Source organism: Balaenoptera acutorostrata, chromosome 21 (assembly GCF_949987535.1).
Source record: "Balaenoptera acutorostrata chromosome 21, mBalAcu1.1, whole genome shotgun sequence".
Classification (NCBI taxonomy): domain Eukaryota; kingdom Metazoa; phylum Chordata; class Mammalia; order Artiodactyla; family Balaenopteridae; genus Balaenoptera; species Balaenoptera acutorostrata.
This window is the reverse complement of record NC_080084.1, coordinates 29,028,948-29,050,653: the sequence shown is the minus strand read 5'-3', so window position 1 is coordinate 29,050,653 and position 21,706 is coordinate 29,028,948. Positions and strand designations below refer to the sequence as shown.

General features: G+C 50.9%; 1 protein-coding gene across 7 annotated transcripts in view; it reads right to left on the bottom strand.

The window, feature by feature from the left end:
• Positions 1-21,706, bottom strand: part of ARHGEF10 (Rho guanine nucleotide exchange factor 10) — an 86,777-nt gene that overhangs the window by 15,424 nt on the left and 49,647 nt on the right. For all 7 annotated transcript variants that reach the window (XM_057537242.1, XM_057537243.1, XM_057537247.1 and 4 more), the window contains 11 exons: positions 21,129-21,299; positions 19,473-19,618; positions 18,654-18,835; positions 10,929-11,044; positions 10,419-10,546; positions 10,145-10,245; positions 8,666-8,787; positions 7,864-7,950; positions 6,052-6,257; positions 5,289-5,446; positions 2,994-3,136 (listed from right to left, as the gene is read on the bottom strand). In XM_057537242.1, the coding sequence (XP_057393225.1) occupies positions 2,994-3,136; positions 5,289-5,446; positions 6,052-6,257; positions 7,864-7,950; positions 8,666-8,787; positions 10,145-10,245; positions 10,419-10,546; positions 10,929-11,044; positions 18,654-18,835; positions 19,473-19,618; positions 21,129-21,299 (1,560 nt within the window). The remainder of the gene's footprint in view (positions 1-2,993; positions 3,137-5,288; positions 5,447-6,051; positions 6,258-7,863; positions 7,951-8,665; positions 8,788-10,144; positions 10,246-10,418; positions 10,547-10,928; positions 11,045-18,653; positions 18,836-19,472; positions 19,619-21,128; positions 21,300-21,706) is intronic.

The window sequence follows — 21,706 nt, the reverse complement described above, 5'->3', positions numbered from 1 at the left end:
GGCCCTACGTAGCTGGGAAGGAAGAAAGACGGCGCCCCCCCCCCACCCCAGATCCAGGTGACTGCAGCTGCATTACGTGCATTTAACACTTACATTTCCCCGTCCGCTTTCCCTGACCTGGTGGGAAGGCGGGGGGTTTTATTCCTGCTGCGCTGGGCACGCACAGCCCGCCTGGCTCGGCGTCTCTGGGTGAGGTGCTCGGCGTTGCCACATCAGGACGCCGAGCTGGCACTGCAGCCCCGCTGTCCCCGCTGCAACTGTGCCAACCACTGCCATGCAGAGGCCACCGCGAGAACATTCACGCCTCTGGACCTCAGACCTCACACCCTGCTCAGCCCACCGCAGAGCGAGTGCAGCCTCGTGGCCTCACGTCGCTGGCCCTACAGACAGGGCACATTCAGGGAGCTTCCCTGTAGCAGCCGCCCTCACCCCAACCAAAGAGGCTGCAGACGCATTGCGGTTTCAAACCTGCAGAGCTGCACCGGTACCCCCACTGTGGTTTCCCTGGCCGGCGGAACTACTGGATAAATTACGTTTTTTTAATAACAGAGTAGATTTTGCTTCTCTCTCTATAAATACATTTACTCATTTTGGTACTAAAAATGCACAGAAAGGAGGCTTTTATTTAAATCCAAATATGTTACTTCTGAGTCTTCAAGATTTACGGCATATACATCCTTTGGAGCATGTGCAAATAACCCTTTAATGATAATAAGGTCATAACGTTACGTTAGTCTGGAATCGCCTTGGTGGCAGCTACAGAAACCATCCTTCCGGCTTTCGGTACGAATTTATGGCAAAATTAACGTACTGGTTTTGGAGAGATGTTCTAAAGATTGTTACGTTATTTATTCCTTCTCTGTGAAAAGAAACTGAAATACAGACTAACAGAATGCTATTTCTGGCTCTTGTATATTTATTCTAATAATAATTTATTCTAGTAATAAATAGCAACCACTACTGGCGTGCTGTTTGCTAGCAATATGACCTTTCATTTTGATGAGGAAGTTGGTTGATCGCCAGCTTACGGATCAGAGCCTGAGGCCCAGGTAAGCGGCTCACCTGAGACCACCGTGCAGTGCAGGGTTGAGTTAGGATCTGGACTCGGACCCTCACTACGTCACCGATAAGGTGAGACACTGCTGGTGTACAAGGCAGTGGAATACAAGCCAGCAGCAGTTACAGCGTCTATAAAGTGCCCTGTGCAGGGGCCGTGGTTAACGACCTCTCCACACCCCACTGAGGACTTCTTGTTACTCTGAGGCACGTGAAGTAAAAAGGAGCAGGTGGAGAGAAGTAGAAACAAGAAGTTCCCATAAAAATACTGGGCAGGGACTTCCCTGGTGGTCCAGTGGTTAGGACTCTGCACTCTCACTGCCAAGACCCCGGGTTCAATCCCTGGTCAGGGAACTAAGATCCCACAAGCCGCGCTGGGCGGTGGGGGAAAAACAAAAACAAAAAAAAACGAGCAAAAGCAATTTCACAGGTTTGTCTCCTGCCTCCTATTCTGGACATCAGCCCCGTCTCCTGTACGGCTGGCCGGCTGACCCTCTGTCACTTGAGGAGGCTCCGTCCTGCGGGCCCCTGGGGAGGTCACGTCGGAAACAACACAGATGGAAGAACGGTGTGCGGTCCGACAGCGAGAGCGCCAGCCTGAGTCCACGCAGGACCGAGCTCCTGGCCGCAGCACCTCGGCTCCCGGGCGTGGACCTGCTCCCCAAGCCGCTCACAGGGATTCGGGGCAGCATGTGAAGAGGCGCCGGATCCACAGAGAGATGGGCCCACCCCCTGCAACCCTCACCTGAACACACCTCTCTTCCCACCACCTTCCTTGTGAGGGTCGCGAGATGTTCACTTGTGAGGTAGTTCACTGGCTGCAAAAGCACCCGTGTTAGAGGAGTTTCCTTAGGGCAGCGCGGAGCAAAGAGACGGTGATGAACAGACAGGAAATAAGTAGGTCTGTCTCATTTTTAACAATAAAAGGAGTAATGTGGCTAAACATATTACACGTGTATCGCATGTTTTAGTAATGTGGCTAAAACATTCAAGAGGTCCAATAAGAAGTGAAATTCATCTTCTCCGTGTGTATATATGTATATACACATATACACGTGTATGTCTACATGTTTACGTACACCCACATGTGAGTACACTATCTGTGTGTGTGTATTGTGAGTACGTCGCCTACTTGTATTTCTTCTTCTGTGAGCTGCCTTTTCATGTCCTTTGAACATTTTCTATTAGCTTGGTTTCTTCTTTTTAATTTAGCAAGAATTCTTTTTATATAAGAACATTGACACTTGGTGGCAGATGCAGCAAATATTTTACCAATTTTCATTTACGAGAGTTTCGATACAAACAACACATAGTAGATGTTAAAGAAAAAAAAAGGTTCTAAAACTTTACCAAATTTATCATATTCTTTACCATGGCAACTTCTAGGTATACAACGTATCTGGAAAGTTCCCCCCACTGCAAAGTAATGGAACCATCCCACTGTTTGTACCTTGTAAGTCTGTGGCCTTGTTTGTATTCTAACATTCCACGCTCCGGAATGCCTACAACGGTGAAGAGCTGGGGCCTGAGACGCAGTCCTGGTTTCTCCCAATGACTATGATCTCTACTGAATAATCCATTTATCACACTGACTTGAAACGCCTCTTCAACCAAACACTAATTTTCCACATGTCCTTGAAGACTTACTAGCATGTTCATACTGAATACATCTTTTAAAGTAACGTTTGTATTAACAGCAGGTAAATAACAGACAATCAGTCCATGGATGTGGCTAGACAGGGGCTGTGGGACTTTCGAGTTAATCCTTCCTTCTAAGCCACACTAGGAGGGATTTTCCTTCAGCACAGAGCCGCAGGCAGGACACTGCCTGAGCTTTCTACCCGCGAGAGGCGATCTTCGACCTCAGCCTCGGAAGTTAGTCGGACTGGTTCTGGAGTGCGTCTTCCCGCACTGTGTAGCCACTTAAAATGACTTACCTCCACGGCGTGAGTCTCCACACTGATTACAGACACTTGACCTCCAGACGCCGCCCACAGTGTGTCTTCCATCATTAGCAGACTTCGAACTGGGAGGACGCCTAATTTTATCACTGTTTGAGGTTCGGAATTCCAGGATCCATCTTAAAAGAAGATATTTCTTTCAATTTCATTCAAATTCAGTTTCTCAAACAGACATTTCTCCAAAGAAGAAACACAGATGGCCAACAGGTACATGAAAAGGTGCTCAACATCACTCATCATCAGGGAAATGCAAATCAAACCACAGTGAGATATCACCTCGCACCTGTCAGAATGGCCATCATCAAAAACACAAGAAAATACAAGTATTGGTGAGGATGTGGAGAAATGACAACCCTCGTGCGCTCTTGGTGGGAATGTAATAAATTGGTGCAGCCACTGTGGAAAACAGTATGGAGGTTCCTCAAAAAACTAAAAATAGAACTGCCATATGATCCAGCAATTCTAGTCCTTGGTATATAACCAAACAAAACGAAAACACTAATTTGAAATGATACTTGCACCCCAATGTTCAATGCAGCACTATTTACAGCAGCCAAGACCTGCAAGCAACCTAAGTGTCTATTAACAGATGAATGGATAAAGAAGATGTGGTACCTATATACAATGGAATATTACTCAGCCATAAAAAAGAATGAAATCTTGCCATTTGTGACAACACGATGGAACTTGAGGGCATTATGCTAACTGAAATGAGTCAGACAGAGAAAGACAAATGCTGTATGATCTCGCTTTTATGTGGGATCTAAGAAAGCCAAACTCATAGAAACAGAGAGTAGAAGGGTGGTTGACAGGGGCTGTGGGTGGGAAAATGGGAGATGTTGGCCAAGGGTTCAAACTTCAGTCATAAGATGAATAAGCTCTGAGGATCTAGTGCACATCATTATGATTACAGTTAACAACACTGTATGATACACTTAAAAGTTGTTAAGAGACTAGATCTTAAATGTTCTCACCACAAAAAAGCAACGGTAAGTATGTGATGTGATGGAGGTGTGAGCTGGCAGACGGCAGCGATCATATTGCAATATGTATCAAATCAAGACATTGTATACCTTAAACCTACACAATGTTATATGTCAGTTATAGCTCAATAAAGCTGGGAAAGAAGGTTCAAATACCCCCCTCCCCAGTTAAATAAATCAAAATGAAGCCTAAATAAATTCATAACACTGGAAGAAATGGACATAAACACTCCAAATCAAGTTGGGAGGCTTGCTAGACCAGACATATTATAGTAATTTCAAAATTTCAACTAGTTAATAATTCCCATGAAATTTAATCTCTACCGGAGCAGTGGAAAAAACAACTTGAATGAGCAAAGCCGTGCTACCAAAGCTGGACAAAGGTTGCAGAGAAGAGAAACAGAGAATCCCACGATAAACACTCACGTGATTCTAAATAAATGTGTATTTAAACACAAATCACATCCAGCAGGAGAGAAACAACGCGTCCTCCGCAGAGTAATCATGCCCCGAGGTGCCCCTGACCCTGACACCCGCCCCCCCACCCCCGGAATCCGCCTTTAGAAGGAACTGCCTCTGCCCTTCCAGCCCCTCGCGCCCCAGGGACCTGCAGCAGCTCCAGCCTCAGGACTCCTGGGATGGCCGCTCATCCTCCAGGGCTCGCCTGACTGCCGTCCTCCGAAGAGCCTGGACCCCAATGCCTGCAGGCGCTCCTCCCAGAGCTCCTGAGCCCCCCCGTCTCCCCCCCAGGCTGGCCTAAGCCCTAGTTTTATGGTCTGTTTACGGTACAACCCCTCAGGGTGTGAGAAGTAGGACCCGCTGGCACGTGTGCCCACAGGTGATCAGCCCAGGGTCTCCTGAAGCAAGCTGACAATCAGATTCTCCCTGTGGTGATGGTGACACCGGGCCCCCAGCCTTGGGGGGGGTCCCAGGTACCAGGCTGGTGACAGCCACACGCCGACGGGGCATGCACTTCACTCCATCCCAAAAGAGAAGCCCCGAGGGCCTCGAGCAGGGCAGGATAAAGGCCTGCAACGAACTCATCACTTTGAGGAACACAGAGAAGCCAGCAGGAGGACGGACTCTGCAACGACTTGCGCTGCTCTTGGCGGGTGGTGGTCTATCTCACACCCTCCTTTCAGGACCGAGCGAGCCACAGGTGCCTCGGGACGAGGGGTGACAAAAGCCGATGGAACGCGAGGCTCGGTGCAGAGTGACACTCCCTCACCCGACCCCAGGCGCGGCAGTGACCCCTGCCACCCTGCAGACGCGCCTGCGCCACGCTCACCGTCCGCTCTGGCGTACACGGCCACGGCCCCGTTGACCAGGCCGGCGTACAGGCTCTGGGGCGCGCAGGCCAAGCTCATGACCGTGGATTTCTCGGGAGTGAAGAAGTGCTGGAGCCGTACCTTCTTGGAGCCTTGGCTGCTTTTATAAATGGAGATGCTGGAAAAGAGAAATGTCAGCTCATGGGTACGTTCGCTCCCAAGGAAAAGTGCCAGCCTGCCGAGCCGGAGAACCACGTTCAAGCTTCCTGCCCGTCCCCGCATCCTCCCACGCCTTCCAGAAACATCCCACTTGGCCGTACTGTAGAGACTGCTACCACTTTGATCTCTTTTTTCTTTTAAAAGAGAAGTTCTGCGTTATTAACCAAACAAACAAACAAACACCTTAGTTCTTCCTATAGATCTAGGGACTTCGCATCAGAAAAATCATCATAACTCTCCTTTACACTCTGACCATGTTCCTTGTGAGAAGAACACAGAACAAGGCTCTGTTTCATTCCAAAGTGTAAGAGTGACGTGCACTTTAAAGCATGAACAAGAATGAAGCGTGTCCACAGCAAAGGGCAGGAAGAACTAGAACTTTCCCCGCAAGGAGTTGTTGCCCCCCGGGGTTTCTTAGGGTAACTTCCTCACTCACTGGCTCCTTCAAAACTCCTGGACCCAAGAGTCTCCACCCGCATCCCAACGGAGGGGGGTCAGGGAGGGGCCGGCGGACTCCGCCGCCTCGCGGCTGGCAAAGCCGCGGGGCCCGTGTGCGACACTCACCTCCCCTCCTCCGTCCCCAGGCAGACGGTGGGGACGCCCAGCACTCGGCCCCCCGTGCTCTCGGGCTCCCGGGGCCTGTCCTCTGCGGGCACGTACACCATGCACAGGACGCGGGACTCCACGTTGAAGCACTCGATGACCTTGGGGCTGGAGTTTTGAAAGGAGACGATGGCTATCTGACCCATCTGACTGGTGCAGCTTCCGATCTGGGGGGGTTTGGGAGGGAAGAAGTGGGCTGGAAGGGGCTCCACAGCACGTGCACAGCTGACACCCCACGGCCACGGCCACGGCCATGGCAGGATCCGGCTCCCACGTGAGAACCAGCTCGCCGACGAGGACCAGATAACCTTTAAGCAGTCTGCTCACAGAGCCCCGCTCCCCTCTGCAACGTGTTTAATTAGGTCATCTTTTTCTTTTAATTTTAATAACAAGAACACAGCTTTGTTTTTGTAAAAGTCACATTTATATCCTTTAAAAACCACACACCTAGCACCACAGGATGGTAAAGGCCTATCGGTGCACAATTCAAAGTCTGAAAAAGCAGGCTGGTATCAATTTTAAACCAGGCCTTGCCTGAAAAAACAAGGACTTAAAAAGAGACAAAAAGGGGTGAGAATGGATCTCAAAGTGGGTCCCCAGCATTTAACACATCAGGGAGTGTTGCTGTTTTTCTAGAACTTGTACTACTGCTGCCATGATATTTATGAGCCCCCTGTTTGCTGGATCACTTAGGAACACTCAGCAAGGTTTGTTTCCCAACTTAAACCTAAATTTGATTGTCTGTTCAGTGGGAAGGAGCTGGATCCTGTTACCAGGGAAGAGCATGCCCGGCTCTACAAGAGAACGCTCGCCTGGTTCCGGGTTCTTCACAAATTCCTCTCCTTTTCCATCAATATTGAGGATGTCGTGACCCTCTCCTTATTCTAACGGATTTTTCCCTTCTGATCAATAAGCATCCTGCCTTTCCTGGGACAATGTCAAACTGCCAAGCCCGCTCGGGCCGACAGGAAGCGGGGGGTCTGACCAGGTGCAGGTCCTGAGATGGAAAAAACTTCCTCTAAAATTCAAAAACCCTGAGGGAATTCAGCCTATCCCTTCGTTCTGGGCTGAGTGCAGAGAGATATCAGCTCATCAGGCTGTTTTCTTTCCAAAACCCAACCAGGGACTTCAAGCAGGCCAGCGCTCTGGCTGTGAGACGGGGCGGGGTGTGTGGGGAGTTAAGCGGGGTCAGGACACCCGGGAGAGAGCCAGGTGGGGCTGGGAAAGGACAGAGGGCCCATCGTGGAGGAGGTCTGGCGGCTCCCCGCAAGGGGGGCACCAGGAGACCTGAAAACGCACCACACGAGCAATTCCTCTGGTTTGCATGAGCCAGCAATGTCTACTGCAAACGCAGGACCGTTCAAAGGCAGCGCTTCATTTGGAAGAAACTAATTTTAACTGCTAAGTTCCCAGCGTAAACAGCCAGCATGGTCTTGGAAGAGAAAAAACTCCATGCCATTTAACTGCCCAAATAGAAAAAAATCTTTCAATGTTTCTATTAGTTAATGGACTTTGGACTGAATTTAATCTGGTTAAGTTTTACAGGAAAAAGAAAAGAGAGAAATGTTTCAATGCCTTAGAATTCGACACCTTTTTCAAAAGTGATCAGCCCCCTTTCCTGTTTGTGACCCCCATGTTTATAAACACAATTTGGGACACACCAGCCACTAACAATGAGCTATCGGACCACTTAGATCTGCCACTTCTCATCTCATTAGCTGTGGATATGGATTCTTCGTGAACTTGCATTAAAAACAAACAAAAGCATCTTACCCACAGGAAACCATGAGCCATGGAAAACGAGTCTGGCTGATTCTCATTATTTAGGTAAGGCTCAGGATTATAGACGGCACATTCGATCTAAAGGGGAGAAAAAAAATCAAAGGCCCGAATTTAAAATGGGACTCAGAGGAGGCCAGAAGGCATGTCTTACACGGATGACAGCACTCTGACATAAACCACAGCAACTCCAAAAACTAAGAGAGAAGAAGATCGATGTATGAGTCTCAGAAATTTGCTTTTAGAAGCAACACATAAGTGTGCCCCGGGCAGCTGCAGCTCTGGGTTGAGGCCACACCGACGGGGCCCTTGCCTCTCCCGGGGAGCAGGCTCTGCCAGCGGGAATGGTCCCCACCAGCTGAGGGAGCTCCAGGGAAGCCCAGGTTCCAGGACTGAGTGTCGGCCAGAGACCAAAGTGAGAGAGAAAAATGTGTTTCTTAGAGAGAGACACACCCACACGTCTCTGCAGTCTGTGTGGACACCGGCCGCAGTGCTTGAGTCCACTGCACAGGGACACTGACAGAACGCCACCTGCAGATGGGCTTTGCTTCAGCCCGTCTGCAATCATGACCACGTGGAAGCCGAGCCGCCCAGCGAGGGGCACGGAGCTGCCGGACCTGAGCCGCTGGGCCTGATCGCGGGGCCTGGGAGGAAGGCCCAGCACTGGTTCCGGATGAGCAGCCTCTGGCTTCCGACCACCACTCTCCTAAATGACTTCTCCACAAACGGGCCCTGGAGGGGCCATGCCCAAGGCTGCCCCGGCGCCCCTTCCTGGTAACCACCCGCCGCCCGTCACCTTGAACTCCTGCTGCTTGGCCACCGTCACGGGCATGTGTCCCACGAGGAGGGGGTGCCTCTCCTTCTTGATCTGATTCCCGTCGTCCTCCACGTAGAACCAGCCCAGGTGGTTCTCTTCCTCTGTGCCCGCGCCGGGAGAAGGGAACAGAGGTGGGCAACGAGCACAGGCCCGGGGGCAGGGGGAGAGTCTGGCCCCTACTTTGGGTAAGACTGGAGAACTGAGGGTTTCCCTTCTGGAAAACAGCACAGCCTCTGCTCACGGGGGAGGCTGCAGACTTGCGGCTTTATGAGGCGAGCGCTCTGGCCCGAGTCTAAGGGACGCCCACTGCCACGTTCCCGCCTCGTGCACCAGCCATCGGCTGGGGGCAGGGCCACTGCGAACCATCAAAGCGTAAACCACCTGGGTCTGGTCTGTTTTCCTCCGTCCCTTTTTCAAACTAACTGAGATGTTTAGATTCAAACACCAGGGACAGAGTGAGAAGTTTTCTAACATGGCACAAAACCATGGGATAAAAAAGTATGACGAAATGAAGAAATGTTTTACTGCAAAGCAAGTCGTCCATCTCAGCTTTGAAAACGTGACGCATCTGAAGATAAACGGGAGCTTATCCTCAGAGCCTATCCGGGTCCTTGTTCACGGGGTCACCCTGAACCTGGCCTGATAAACCACTGAGTCATTCAGGGAGGGAGGGAGCCCTGTTCCGAGGATCGCAGGCCATCCCGGATGGCCCTCCTGCCACCAGCCTCAGATCACAAGGCCTATTTCTCTTCCGTATTTTATTTTCGGTTAACATTTCGGATTGTTTTGCACCTGCATGAGAGTTTTACACACACACAGACGCAGGACATCCCCGTGTTCTGAGTAACAGACCTGTGTGTGTATAAATAACATCCATGTATCTTATCCCACCCACCCATCTATCTAAATGTGTGATACACAGATCAAAAGACTGCAAGGCTAAAGGGACGTAGGGACAAGAAAATAATCAGAGTCACTCCCATCTCTGATAGAACCACGGGACTTATTTTTCATGCTTAGAGGGTCTTCAGGGACAATTCGGTCCACTCCTGTGTTTTATTTCACAGGCGAGGGGTGAGGAAACAGGCTGAGATGAACCATCACTTTCTCATCCTGTGGGCCAGGCCCAGGGCTGGGTCCTGCCTCACAGGCCACAGACTCAAAGGACTTTCACTTGTGTCGAACCATCTCAACTAATATTAGTGTTTTGTTATAATGAAAGTGAGGTTTTTTCCCTACAACCCTTACATTATAATACAAACGTCTTAAAAATCACTGCACTAGGGTTGATTTTTCCCACGCGGAAACATTCTTTCAGGTGAATGGATGAACCTATTGTAAAGTTTACTTCTCAACCATGACCTTATCCTCTTGGGCGTGCATTTCATCACAGAATAGGAACGGACATGGTGTCTTGTTTGAACATGCCTCATTTAGCTGAGACCAACCGGCTCTTACCGAGGGCGAGCTTGGCCATCTGCAGGTTGTTGATCCAGGACTCCTTGATGGCGGCGGTGAAGGTATTGAACACGGCGGTGAAGAAAGTCGGCCGGCCGGACCTGCCGGGGAGAAGAAAAGACAATTCACTCCACACAATGGGCTCCATCGTGTGAAACCCAATCACGGGGCCTGCCCCTCAGATACAATCCCCAAACCGCGAAGACATGCACATCATGACAAAGGGCCCTGTTCTTAGTTCTGGCCCGGAGGCTCCCTTCCGACGTTTACTGACTTGTCCTGCTTCCCCGGGAGCTGTAACTGGATCCGACAGCAGTCGGCCGCTCTGATCTCCTCTTCCTTCTTCAAAATAAGTCTCTGTAAACCCGAGGTCCAGTCGTGGGCTACCGACTGGTTCAAGTTCTAGGAAGGAAATGCACAAGCACACGTAAAGATGTTAATAAGACAGGACCATCCCGAGGGAGAGAAAAAACGTGATGCTGAGACATGAAAAACCCAGGGACACCAGTAACACTCATCTGATCAGGAGAAAAGCACCTTTGGGAGGCGGGTCACGTGGTGCTGGGACATTCCTAAGAGAACTGACGCTCAAGTCAGCCTCCGGATGAACAAAAGTTACACCAAAAGCGCTTCACCTTCTCCAAAATAGGAGAAAGTACACGATCAGATCGATTCTTAAAGTAACATCAGTTCTCGCTTTTGGCAGAATTGGGAGGTGGGATCACAGCTGACAACGACTTAGAAATTAAAAGAGAATTTTAAGCCAAGTGGCTTCGACTGTCACCTGATAGTTTCCTTTGAGGTTTCCAACCAGTTGAGTGATTTGACCGATGACATTTAAGTCATGCAGCAAGTTTTGTAAATCTTGATACAGCTGCCCCGGCCCCATGTAAACTCTGTCTGCAAAACAAGACAACAAAAAGAGCACAAATCTTAAGCGTGTTCACGCCGGGGCTTGAGGAAGGAGACACAAGAAGGGAGTCTAGTTCATCCAGATTTTTCTAAAAGTGAACGTTTTCAAGTAAGTAGATGCTTTTCCCTTTCCGACCTTTCATTTTGACATAATTTTAGACTTCACAGAAAAGCTGTAACAGCACAGAGTTCCCTGCACCAGGTCTTGGATGTTAACCTCGAAGAACCACAGAAGCATCGTCCAAAGCAGGAATTCACATTGCTGCAGCAACACCGGCCAGTGCGGGCTCTACTCAGACCTCACTGGCTTCCCCACGGAGGCCGGTTTCCCAGGGACCCAAAGGCGGGCCCCACGACGCATGAAGCTGTCACACCTCCGTAAGTCTCCTCCAACCTGCTAGGTCAGTGCCTCAGGCCATCTCTCCCTCATGACCTTGGCATTTTTGAAGGACGCTGGTGAGTTAGTCCATCAGATGTGTCACAATTTGTATTTTTAAAGCACTGTTGATGTAATCACTATTAGTAAAAGGTCCCTGGTCTCTAGAAACGACCTTTAATCGCAACCAAAGTTTCAACAACCGCGCTCCTCCCAACACCAACGTGAGTGCCCCAGTGAGCCTTCTCTAACGCTTTTTTAAAAGGATGGAGAGAAGGCCTGCAATGAGCTGGGTGGGTGTACAGGCTCCCAGCGCCCGCGAGAACGGCACCCACCGCTGACTCGGGCTGATCATTTAGCCAAATGATCTAAGTCTGGGGGGACATTAAGCCAACTGTTAACACACAAAGAGTTCTGAAGCTACTGGAGGGTTTCGGGAGTGAAGTGGGTGGGTGGTGAGGATGGTGACTTTCTACGCACCTCAGTGTAACTCTTGCCTGACCGGTGGAGTCATCTGGAAGCCCTGTGTGAGCAGCCATCCCAGGGGGACAGTGCAGAGATTTGGAGCTGATTTAGAACTCTGTGTCTGTAACCAAGAGGATCATAAATGAATAGGTACCTGTAAAGCCTCTTTACTCTTTATCAGAGAGTAGGTAAAGTGCAAGGTTCAGACAGAGACGGCGGAACAAGAAAGAAAAGGAAGGAAGGAAGGAAAGGGCAGATTCCTCTGTGCACCTTCTGAACACACAGGGACGCCCTGGAGGTGGGCAGAGGGTCCTCGGTGTGAAAACAAGAAGGGCTTGGGCAGCCCCAGGGGCACTCGGACTCCCGGGTCACCAGGAGCCTCCTGCCAACCCGACACACTGGACTGATGCCGTCCACTGCCCGGCAGCTGGGACCCGCCAGGCCCAGCCTGTCCAAGCAGAGGGAGGGCGGGGTGGGAGCCGCCGAGGACGAGGCCCAGCATCCAGGGTGGTCTAGAGTCACGTGTCGGAGCAGAGAGGTCGGCCGGCGCCCGGGACAGGCTCTGGAGACGGGGAAGGACAGGAAACGGGAGGTCACAGGACCGGGCCTGGTTCCCCCTTAAAGCTGCGTTCACGAGGCCCCACCAGCCCCGTCCTATCTCATCAGGGATAAAACCAACGCTGCCTGAGTCACCCCATCCCTGGAGGGAGAAGAGGACTTTTCCTGGCGGGTTAGAGAATCTTCCTTATTGGGACTAGAAAGAGTTTCTCTGCCTTTACCCAACGTGAAAACATCTCAAAATTCACACACGTGGTGAGCGTCAGAGCTGCTTTATGGAAGGGCACGCTGGGGACACAAACACACAAACAGCAAATAAGATCCTAATGAACCCAGAGGACGCGCACGAAAAACCACAGCATCCACTCAAGTTACACAAAACAGAACAAAGAGCCGTCGTTCTTTTCCCAAACGCTACTTTCAGTTTAGGAAAATTTCTTTTTCTGGCTAAATTCATATAAACAAGAGATCTGCAAATCAAGATTTCTGTTGGGTGGATTTCCCACCATCTGGTCACAATGCCCAGCACCCTGGGTTTCTGGGAGCAGACAGCTTCTCACTGCACCCGTCTCCATGGAAACCCCTGCAATTTGGCCTGAAAATGCAGGGTTTGAAAGCTCAGTGGAGTCCGTGTGGCCAAGGAAACAGCGACACTGCCCAGGGGCTCCCAGGGGTGCGGACTCAGGCCCCGGCGGGGGCGGACCGGCTGCAGCTCTGAGGCCGAGGCCCCGGCGCAACCCCAGCCACCGGGGTGGTGGGAGAGTCCAGGGCCGGGGGTCTCCAGGCAGGAGGCGGGGCGAGGAGGAGTAAACAGGGTGCGGAGACACCGCAGACGGAATCCAACCCAGAGACAGTGGGCGGCCCTGGGGTGGCGAGGGGGACGCAGGGCGGCGGCTGAGTAAACACCCCGCTGAACAAGAGAGGCAGCCCTGCCCCACCCAGCAGTCCGCAGGCCTCGGGACAAGCTCTCCTTTCCAGAACTTTCCTTTCATTCAGAAAAGTTTGATAGCTTACAGATCAAGGACTTTTTTTTAATGAGGAAGAACGGACTGTTCAAATTACGCATCTTCAGGGCACAGTCTGGCGACTGGATACGCACACGTCTGTGGGCGCCTCTCTCCCCGCCTCCCGCCTGGACCGCGCGGTGGCCTCTGCCCGGCAGACCAGCCCCCGCCGGGCACCCTGTCCCTCTCGGGCAGCTGCTTCCGCATGGGGAACACACTTCTCTGCTTCCTCGGATGGCGAGGCTGGTGCCTACAGAGGAGCCCGGGTCTAACAGGGAACTTTCCCTCCTTCTCCTTCCAGAACGGAGTCGACCCAAAGTCGCATCTGCAGCTGAAAGAAAGCGTGACGCCCTGCAGGGCGAGCATCAGCTCCGGCCCTGGACCCTGGGTCCAGGCCCCCTCCGTCTGCCTCTGAGAAGGAGCAGAGCTGGCCTCACGCGCAAGGTTAAAGCCGACCTCACGCAGGTTTCACTTCTGTTTGTATCATGAAGAGCGCCTCCTCCCTGCCCCTGAGCACTTGCTTCTTGTTTATTCTTCGCACTTCGTCTTCAGCTGGGTTCACTTCTCTGGTCTTCGCCTCCCACCCTGGTCTCTGCATGTGACTGTGGAGACCCTCCCGCGTCCCCCGAGGGGCTTAGTCCTTCTCACCCCCTGCCCGGATGCCGCTCCCTGGAGGGTAAGGATGCTTCGGTCTCTTCCGGTTTTTTATTTTTTTTAAGATTTTTCTTTTTTGGATGTGGACCACTTTTAAAATCTTTATTGAACTTGTTACAATGTTGCTTCTGTTTTATGTTTTGGTTTTTTGGCCAAGGAGGCATGTGGGATCTTAGCTCCCCGACTGGGGATCGAACGCGCTCCCCCGGCATTGGAAGGCGAAGTCTCAACCACTGGACCGCCAGGAAAGTCCCTCTTCCAGCGTACTTTTAATCATGGCAGTAGCCCCCTCCCTCGTTCCTGAGCTGCTGTACCCACTGCCCCGGCTTCCCCCTTCACAGCCAGATGGCAGGGATCCGGGCACCTGTGTTAGATTTCAGCCTACAGGGGACACACAGTAAATGCTTCAGGATGGCAAGTGACACTGGTCCAGGCAGGCTGTCAGGCTGGCCTTCCATTCTCTCTGCAAAGTTCCTGATGGCAAACAAGGGCCCCATTTCCAAACAGGGGCGTCTGGCTCCCTGGAACTGCCATCTGTTCCCCTGCAGGCTGCTGGCAGGGGGGGCGGCACAGGGCAGACCACCACCAACACGCATGTCAGCGCCGTGTCCACCACGGTTCTCCCTGGCCTGCGTCCCTGCCCCACGACAGGAAAGCTCCACAGCTGGACGCTGGTCCAGCCGCTCAGCCCCCCAGAGCCCAGGCCGGTCCTGTGCCCCTACAGTGTGTCTCGCTCTGTGACAAAGAGGCCCAGCTACGCGTCTGGCTTTTACTGCCCATTTTAAGGATTAAGTAACGAAGTGGAGAGCAATGGGCGATTTTTACGAGATGGCATGTATCAGTATTTGCACATGAAAAAGTGCTTCCCTTTAAACCAGATCCAGCTGCTTCTCACCTGTTGAAATGTCTCAGGAACCTCTCCTTGGGAAGCGTTTGCTGCTGGGTGGTGAAGGTTTCTCCTTCTTGTGTACGTGACTCTCTGAGGGTCTGGCAGCTCATCCCCCCAAGGCACCCGCGGAGCCGGCGCTGTGGCCACGGCCCCTCACACCCTCCACGGCGCCCACCTGGCACAATTCCTTGCAAACTGGGGGCGCTTTAGGGCCCACTTGTGGGAACTAAATGAAGAAAACACTCTACAGTGTCACCTTCTTTCTGGCAAAAGGGAAATTAATTTTCTCATAAACCCACCTCCTGAGACAGCGCGGAGCAGGGTGAAAATAAGACGCGATTAGCACAGAATTTTGCAAAGTCAGTTCCGGGGGTTGGAAGCTTAAACCAACCCAGGGACCCCAGCTTGCAGGGCCCTGCACTAGAGGGAAACGTTTAAGGCCATCACGTGTCACAACTCAAGGACACGGAGGGTGCAAAGGCACGCAGCAAGGGGCCAGGCTGTCTCCGCCGCTGAGTAACAGACCCAATCTTGCAGCACTGAGCTTCAGAACAGTCGTTCAAACAGCAGAACAGTCACATGAATATCGACGGGGAACAGGACTTCTAACTTGGCTGACGGGCCTTGAGTCCCGTCTTCCAGCACATACAGAATTAGCACACTTTAGTTTGTTAAAAACCATTTCTTGTAATCTAGAAGGCATTTTGAAAACCATCTACTCCACACTCCCCTTTCACAGCTCAGAGCTAACAATTAAACCCACTTTAAGGATGAGGAAACTACAGAGGCAAGCACTAAACCAGGATCCCAGGCAAACATCTGCGCCCACGGCGCTGACTGCGTCTGCCAGCATCGCCCCTGATCTCCAGACTCGGTACTCAGAGCATCCTGTCCCCCGCCCCCCCCACCCCCCCGCACTGTCTGTCCACTTGGCACCTCGACTGGTAACACCCTGCACTTAAAATGGGTGAATTGTGTTCATGTGTATCATTTTTTTTTGGATTCCGCATATAAGTGATATCATATGATATTTCTCTTTCTCTGACTTACTTCACTCAGTATGACAATCTCTAGGTCAACCAGAGGGAAAGAATCGGGGGGAAGGATAGTTAGGGAGTTTGGGATTGACATGTACACACTGCTATATTTAAAATAGATAACCAACAAGGACCTACTGTGTAGCACAGGGAACTATACTCAATATTTTGTAATAACCTATAAGGTTAAATCTTACAGGGAAAAGAACCTGAAAAAGAACAGATATATGTATATGTATAACTGTATCATTTGCTGTACACCTGAAACTAACACAACATTAGATTGTTAACCAACTATACTCCAAAATAAAATAAAAAGTTAAAAAGAAGTAACATGTAACTAGGACTATTAAAAGAGTTTTGGACAACGTGATCACCAGGATGGGCAGCGGCTCTGCAAACTGCCCTTCCCAGGACACCTGGACCGAGAACATGTCCTCCCCGGGAGTCTCCCCACCTGGAAACCTGCACCAAGACACCAGCCAGTCAAACTCCCACTGTCACAATCTGTTGATGATACAGACCTGTTAAGAGACGAATGGGCACCTTAATTCTTTCTCCTCAAGAAGCCAGCATTGCCTAAACATTAACAATCACCTTCACTCTGCTCTCCTTTATTCCAAGAGACAGATATTTTACTGCATTATCAGCAACTGTTTTGTTTTCCTTCTCTGACCTTAGCCTTTGTTCTCCTGGCGTCCGACCACACATGTAATGGAAACCATAAGAGTAAGAGGATCCTTGGATGGAGATGGATCAAGGGCCCCCGATTCTACAGCAACTTCTCAGGTCTTGAGGTCTATCTGGAGACCACTCAGTGGTCTCGGTCCTGCCTTTAAGGACTTAGCAGTATCACCAGTTGTAAAGCCAGAGTGAGCAGCTAGATAACCTGGAAGCAAAGTTCTCCTTAAACTCAGAATGAAGAAGAAGATGTGCTCTGCAGAGTGACACACTTTCTTCTGAGGGACGATGGGGACCACGTATCTGCATCTGCCATAGCTGACAGGAGCTCGTGATAACATCTAGGGCTCAAATGCAGCAGTAAACTTAGTCCAGGTTCTTTCTTGCGTGTAATATTTTACAAATTAAGTCATCCTGCTTTCTGCTTTTTAATACTGCTGACTTGAATCTTATTCTAAGTTGGCTCAGTACGAACCATAAATTAGAAGTTGAACGTGAGAACGCAGTGTTCCCTGTAACACAGCATCTATTTCATGGATTGAAAGCATCCTCGGAGATCTGAACACAATGAGGCAATCTTGATCACAAACCCATCTTGGGATTGCTTCCATTGTAATACACACAAAGGCATTATTTTTGTTCACAAAACCAAGACATAAATAGGATTTGCTATACTTCCAAGTAATGTAAACGGATTTTTAAGAACATTTAACACACAAAATCTTCACGTTGCTCTTACTAAGTAAAATTTTAATAAATCAAGCCAACTTGGAGACCGCTTCTCCCTCCCTCCCTTTCCCACTCTGTCCCCCTCCCAAAACCACTCCTCAGCTGGTCCCTCCTTACGAAAATCCATGATACAGTTTGGTATTTCGGTTGTTAGTTGAGACGGTATGCACGTTATTTAAACAGGAGCATGATTTTTTCATCAGCAATTCAGGAGTTTAGGAGCATATGCTCAAGGAACTAGCATCCCAAGCAGACCACCAAACCGCAAGACTGTTAACATCAGGCGAGGAAGAAGAACAAACAATAAAAGAGACCCCACATCAGATGGGACCCAACAGTCACTGCGACCTGTTCCCGTAAACCCAAATGAACGTGCATGTTCGCTCAGAAAAGCTGCACCTTTCAAAAGCAGCCTCCTTCTGAACGTGTCAGAAACAACACAGTCTAAAAGGTTATTGAACACACTTATTTTTAATATTATAAATTTAAATAGAAAGGCTCATTTTACATATAAAACAATTTATGGTAAGTTCCCATTCACTGTACTTTAAGTGCTCCACAATTCAGGGGCCAAGGCCACTGAGTGAGTAAAATTTAGCCAGGCTTTACTTGGATAAAAACAAAGCAAAACAAAAAGAAAACAGAAGGAGAAAGTAATGATTATGACACCAAGTTCAAGACCTAGAATCTTCAGACCGTTTAGTAACAATAACTGTATTATGAGACTGTTGAGCAAGTGCTGGGACCCTCTTCCCCCGATTCTCTGTGAAAGGCACAGGCGGGCACCACCTCCGTGGAGACGGAAGAGGAAGGGGCGGCAGAGCTGAGACCACCACCCAGGCCCACGCTCTCTGGGACCTTCTCTGCATCCACTCAACGCACCCTCCGGAGAGAGCAGGGCCCCCGCCGCAGCTGCTGGCGGGAAGCGCAGGACAGGACGGGAACCAGGAAGATGGAATGCATCCCCAGGGCAGGGCCCCCGCCCCGGACCCCGACGGGACAGGCTCAGAGAGGAGCCTCCCGGATGGCACGTGTGTCCACGTGCGCCAGCCAACGTTAAGCACGGGCCCTAGGACCGTGTCACCCGACAGATTCACCGTCTTAACCAGGTCTCCTGACACGGTGAGGGGCTGAGGACCGAGCAGGTTACATCAGAGCTATGGCGGCCCCAGACCCGCAAGCGCGTCCGTGACGCATCACTCACTTGGCTTGGTGCCGGCCACCACTGCCAGGCTCTCGGGCGCGGGCACCACGGGACCCCTGCCATTCTCCCCCGAGCCCTCGCTGCCGCCGTACTCTATCACCTCCACGTGCCCGAGAGGGACGCTCCACTTCAACAAATACCTCTGGCCGGTCGATGTCAGGGCGCCGCTGTCATGGGAGGTGCTGCAAGGAGCAGAAACCCTCGTGTCAGGCACAGCCACAGGGATCAGTCACGGGACGCTGCATCCCTTGGAGACTCAAGAGAGACGCCTCTGAACCGCGGGCTCGAGTGCTTCTGGCGTTCTCACCAGCACTGACCACGCGGTTCCACGGTGGGTTTTCACAGAGTGTAAATATACCCAAATTTAATAAGAAAAACCACAAAAACATATTTATAGAGGAACAACTAATGAGAAAGGATTTGAACGATGATACGGACAGGAACCACAGCTGATTCAGGACGGCTAGAAATGGAGTTCGGTTCAGTTTCCAGCTCTGACACCTGCCTGACGTTTACAGAGAAAACCCACCCACGCGCCCCTCAGCTCCACCAGCAGTGAGTCGGGGACCTTCCCCGGACCCATGCAAGTCACAGGACGAGAGGCTGAGCTCTGCACACACATCTGTACAGAGTGAAGGGGAAGAGAAGGCATCCGCGCACTGAGACACAGACCGCCTGTGACCATGGAGCTCCCCGCGGGGCCGTGCATCTTACTGGACACTGACCTACTGGGCGCTGACCTACTGGGTGCTGACCTGCCGGGCGCTGACCTACTGGGCGCTAACCTGCCGGGCGCTGACCTGCCGGGCGCTGACCTACCGGGCGCTGACCGTGGCGCACATGAGCACGTCATTCAGCATGAAGAGCCGGCGCTCCTTGGTTTTCACGATCTCCCCCCGGTCGTTGTAGACGGTTTCTATCACGTCGTCGGAGCGGACAAGGTAGCGACTCCCGCTGCTGAGAAGCTGGACATTCAAAGACCACCGAGAAAAAGAAGAACGATGAGAATGAAGCCTGGCAAAATACACGAGCAGACAACGTCAAGGTTTTATAGACTCTTTTTTCTCTACAGATGATCCCTCTATTCCCAATCACGCTTCGTGCACGTACGGTATAGAGTTCAAAAAGTGGCTTTTTTTTTTTTAAGGAATCTACACAGTGGCAGGGATCTCACTTCCTTATGTGAGCAGTTTCTCTAGCTATGAGATGCTGACACAGCCACGAGGGCTCTGCTGGTTTTCACCTGTCACTCAATGTGTTCTCTCTCTTTCAGTGACTCCTCGGAATACACGCTCCAATCCTTACAGACGGTCACCCCAACCCTTCCGTTACTTAGGACACCGTATCAACCGGGAATGTCTGTAAGTGAAAGTCATTATTCTGTGATTTTACTTTTCCCGAGGACAGCATACTGAAGAGAACGTCCTGACTGCTCATGGTTTGCCATGTTTTACTTCTCTGAGCCAAACAAAGTACTCTTGGTTCTTTGGAAAGAGGCTTCATATTAATTAGTAAAGTGACATAGGTCATACAGAACTTATTTTAGCCGTTCAGCCCAGAAGGAAATCCGGAGTCCTTGGCCCAGACGTCCACACTGGCCGGCCGACCTCACGGGGATGAGGTTGCATCCTCACTAGCGCAACGGCAAGCAATGCGTCACCTCTGAGGGCCCTCGGACTGTCGTGGGTTCCCAGACATTCGGGTACCATAGGGAAGCAGGATTTTAAACAACATGAGCCACCTCGAGAATATCAGTGAAGGGAATTTTCTGCTTATAAAAATTCCTGTACAAATCCTTTGGAGAATCAGGGAAAACCTAAGCTTAAAACATATGACAATAAAGTTCTTGTAGTTAAATCACTGGGTGTCAGTATCCAGTAGGAAAGTACCCCTGCCGACAAAACAAAATTATTTAACACAGCTCACATCCATTAACCTCTTCCTGTGGACTACAGCTTCAGATAAAAACGGCAAAGCCTATGTGAAATTGGATTATGGTGGCAGGAAAATGGCTTTGTAAATATGAAGCTGAGGTACAGCTTTGCTGAGGAACTGCTTTCATGCTGTGTTCTGCGTCCCTTCTTCACGATAAATACAGCCCAGTGCACGCACCGTGGATACAAGTAAGAATGCATGCGAATGTCTATGCTTCAAGTAGGACTAAGATGAAACACTGCATTTTGAAAGTAAAATTCAGCTAAAAGAGTGGCTCTTAACCTTTTTGGGGTCCTGGGTCCATTTGAGGACCTAGTCAACCTACGAGCCCCTTTCCTGAGAAAATGCACAGACTACGAAGGCTTTGTGCACACTTTGCAGCGTTCGTGACCCCGAGGCTCTCCATGGACCCTCAGTCAAGAACTCTGGGCCAAGGGACTCGCCGAGAGGTTCCAGGAGGTTAGTAATAAGTGGCTCAGAGAGCGAAGGCTCATTAGCACGAAGCAGAGCAGCCCCAGCACAGAGTGGAAAACTCTCAACCTTGTTCAGGTACCGCTCGTTTATGGCTTTTGCTATTTGTTTGATTTCGCAGCGTTGATCAGCGTCCCTCTTCCTCTCGTTTAATTTCTCTGCCAGTGTCTCAAGCTCCGTCAGCGCCATCTGGAGGGGCAGACGGTCGGGGTGTCCTCGGGGCGTGTTCTTCAGCATGTCCTTGAGGAGAAACAAGGCAGAGGGGAGGCAGACGTGTGATGTGGGGGTGGGAGCAGCGGGTGGTCACCACACACCGCCCCCCACCGACAGCATCCTGCGACTCTGGCAGCCGGAGGCTGGCCCTGGCATCCGCTGCTTCTGGGGAATAAAGTAAGCCCTGGGAAAGGGTAACAAACTCAGTGAGTCACAATTTGGCTGAACGTTCAAAGCTCCTTTTGCAAAAACAAAACTGCCTTATTAAACGGGGATGGGAATGGAAACAAGACACCGTTTTCCAGGAAGGGACCCATCCCTACTGCGAGCTCGCCAGGACCTCAGAAATCTCTGCTCTCTGGTGATGGTCAGGCTGCTGTTCTCAGCGTGAGCCAGACCAGCGGACCCACAGACGGCCGGAGTCCCCTTCCCGC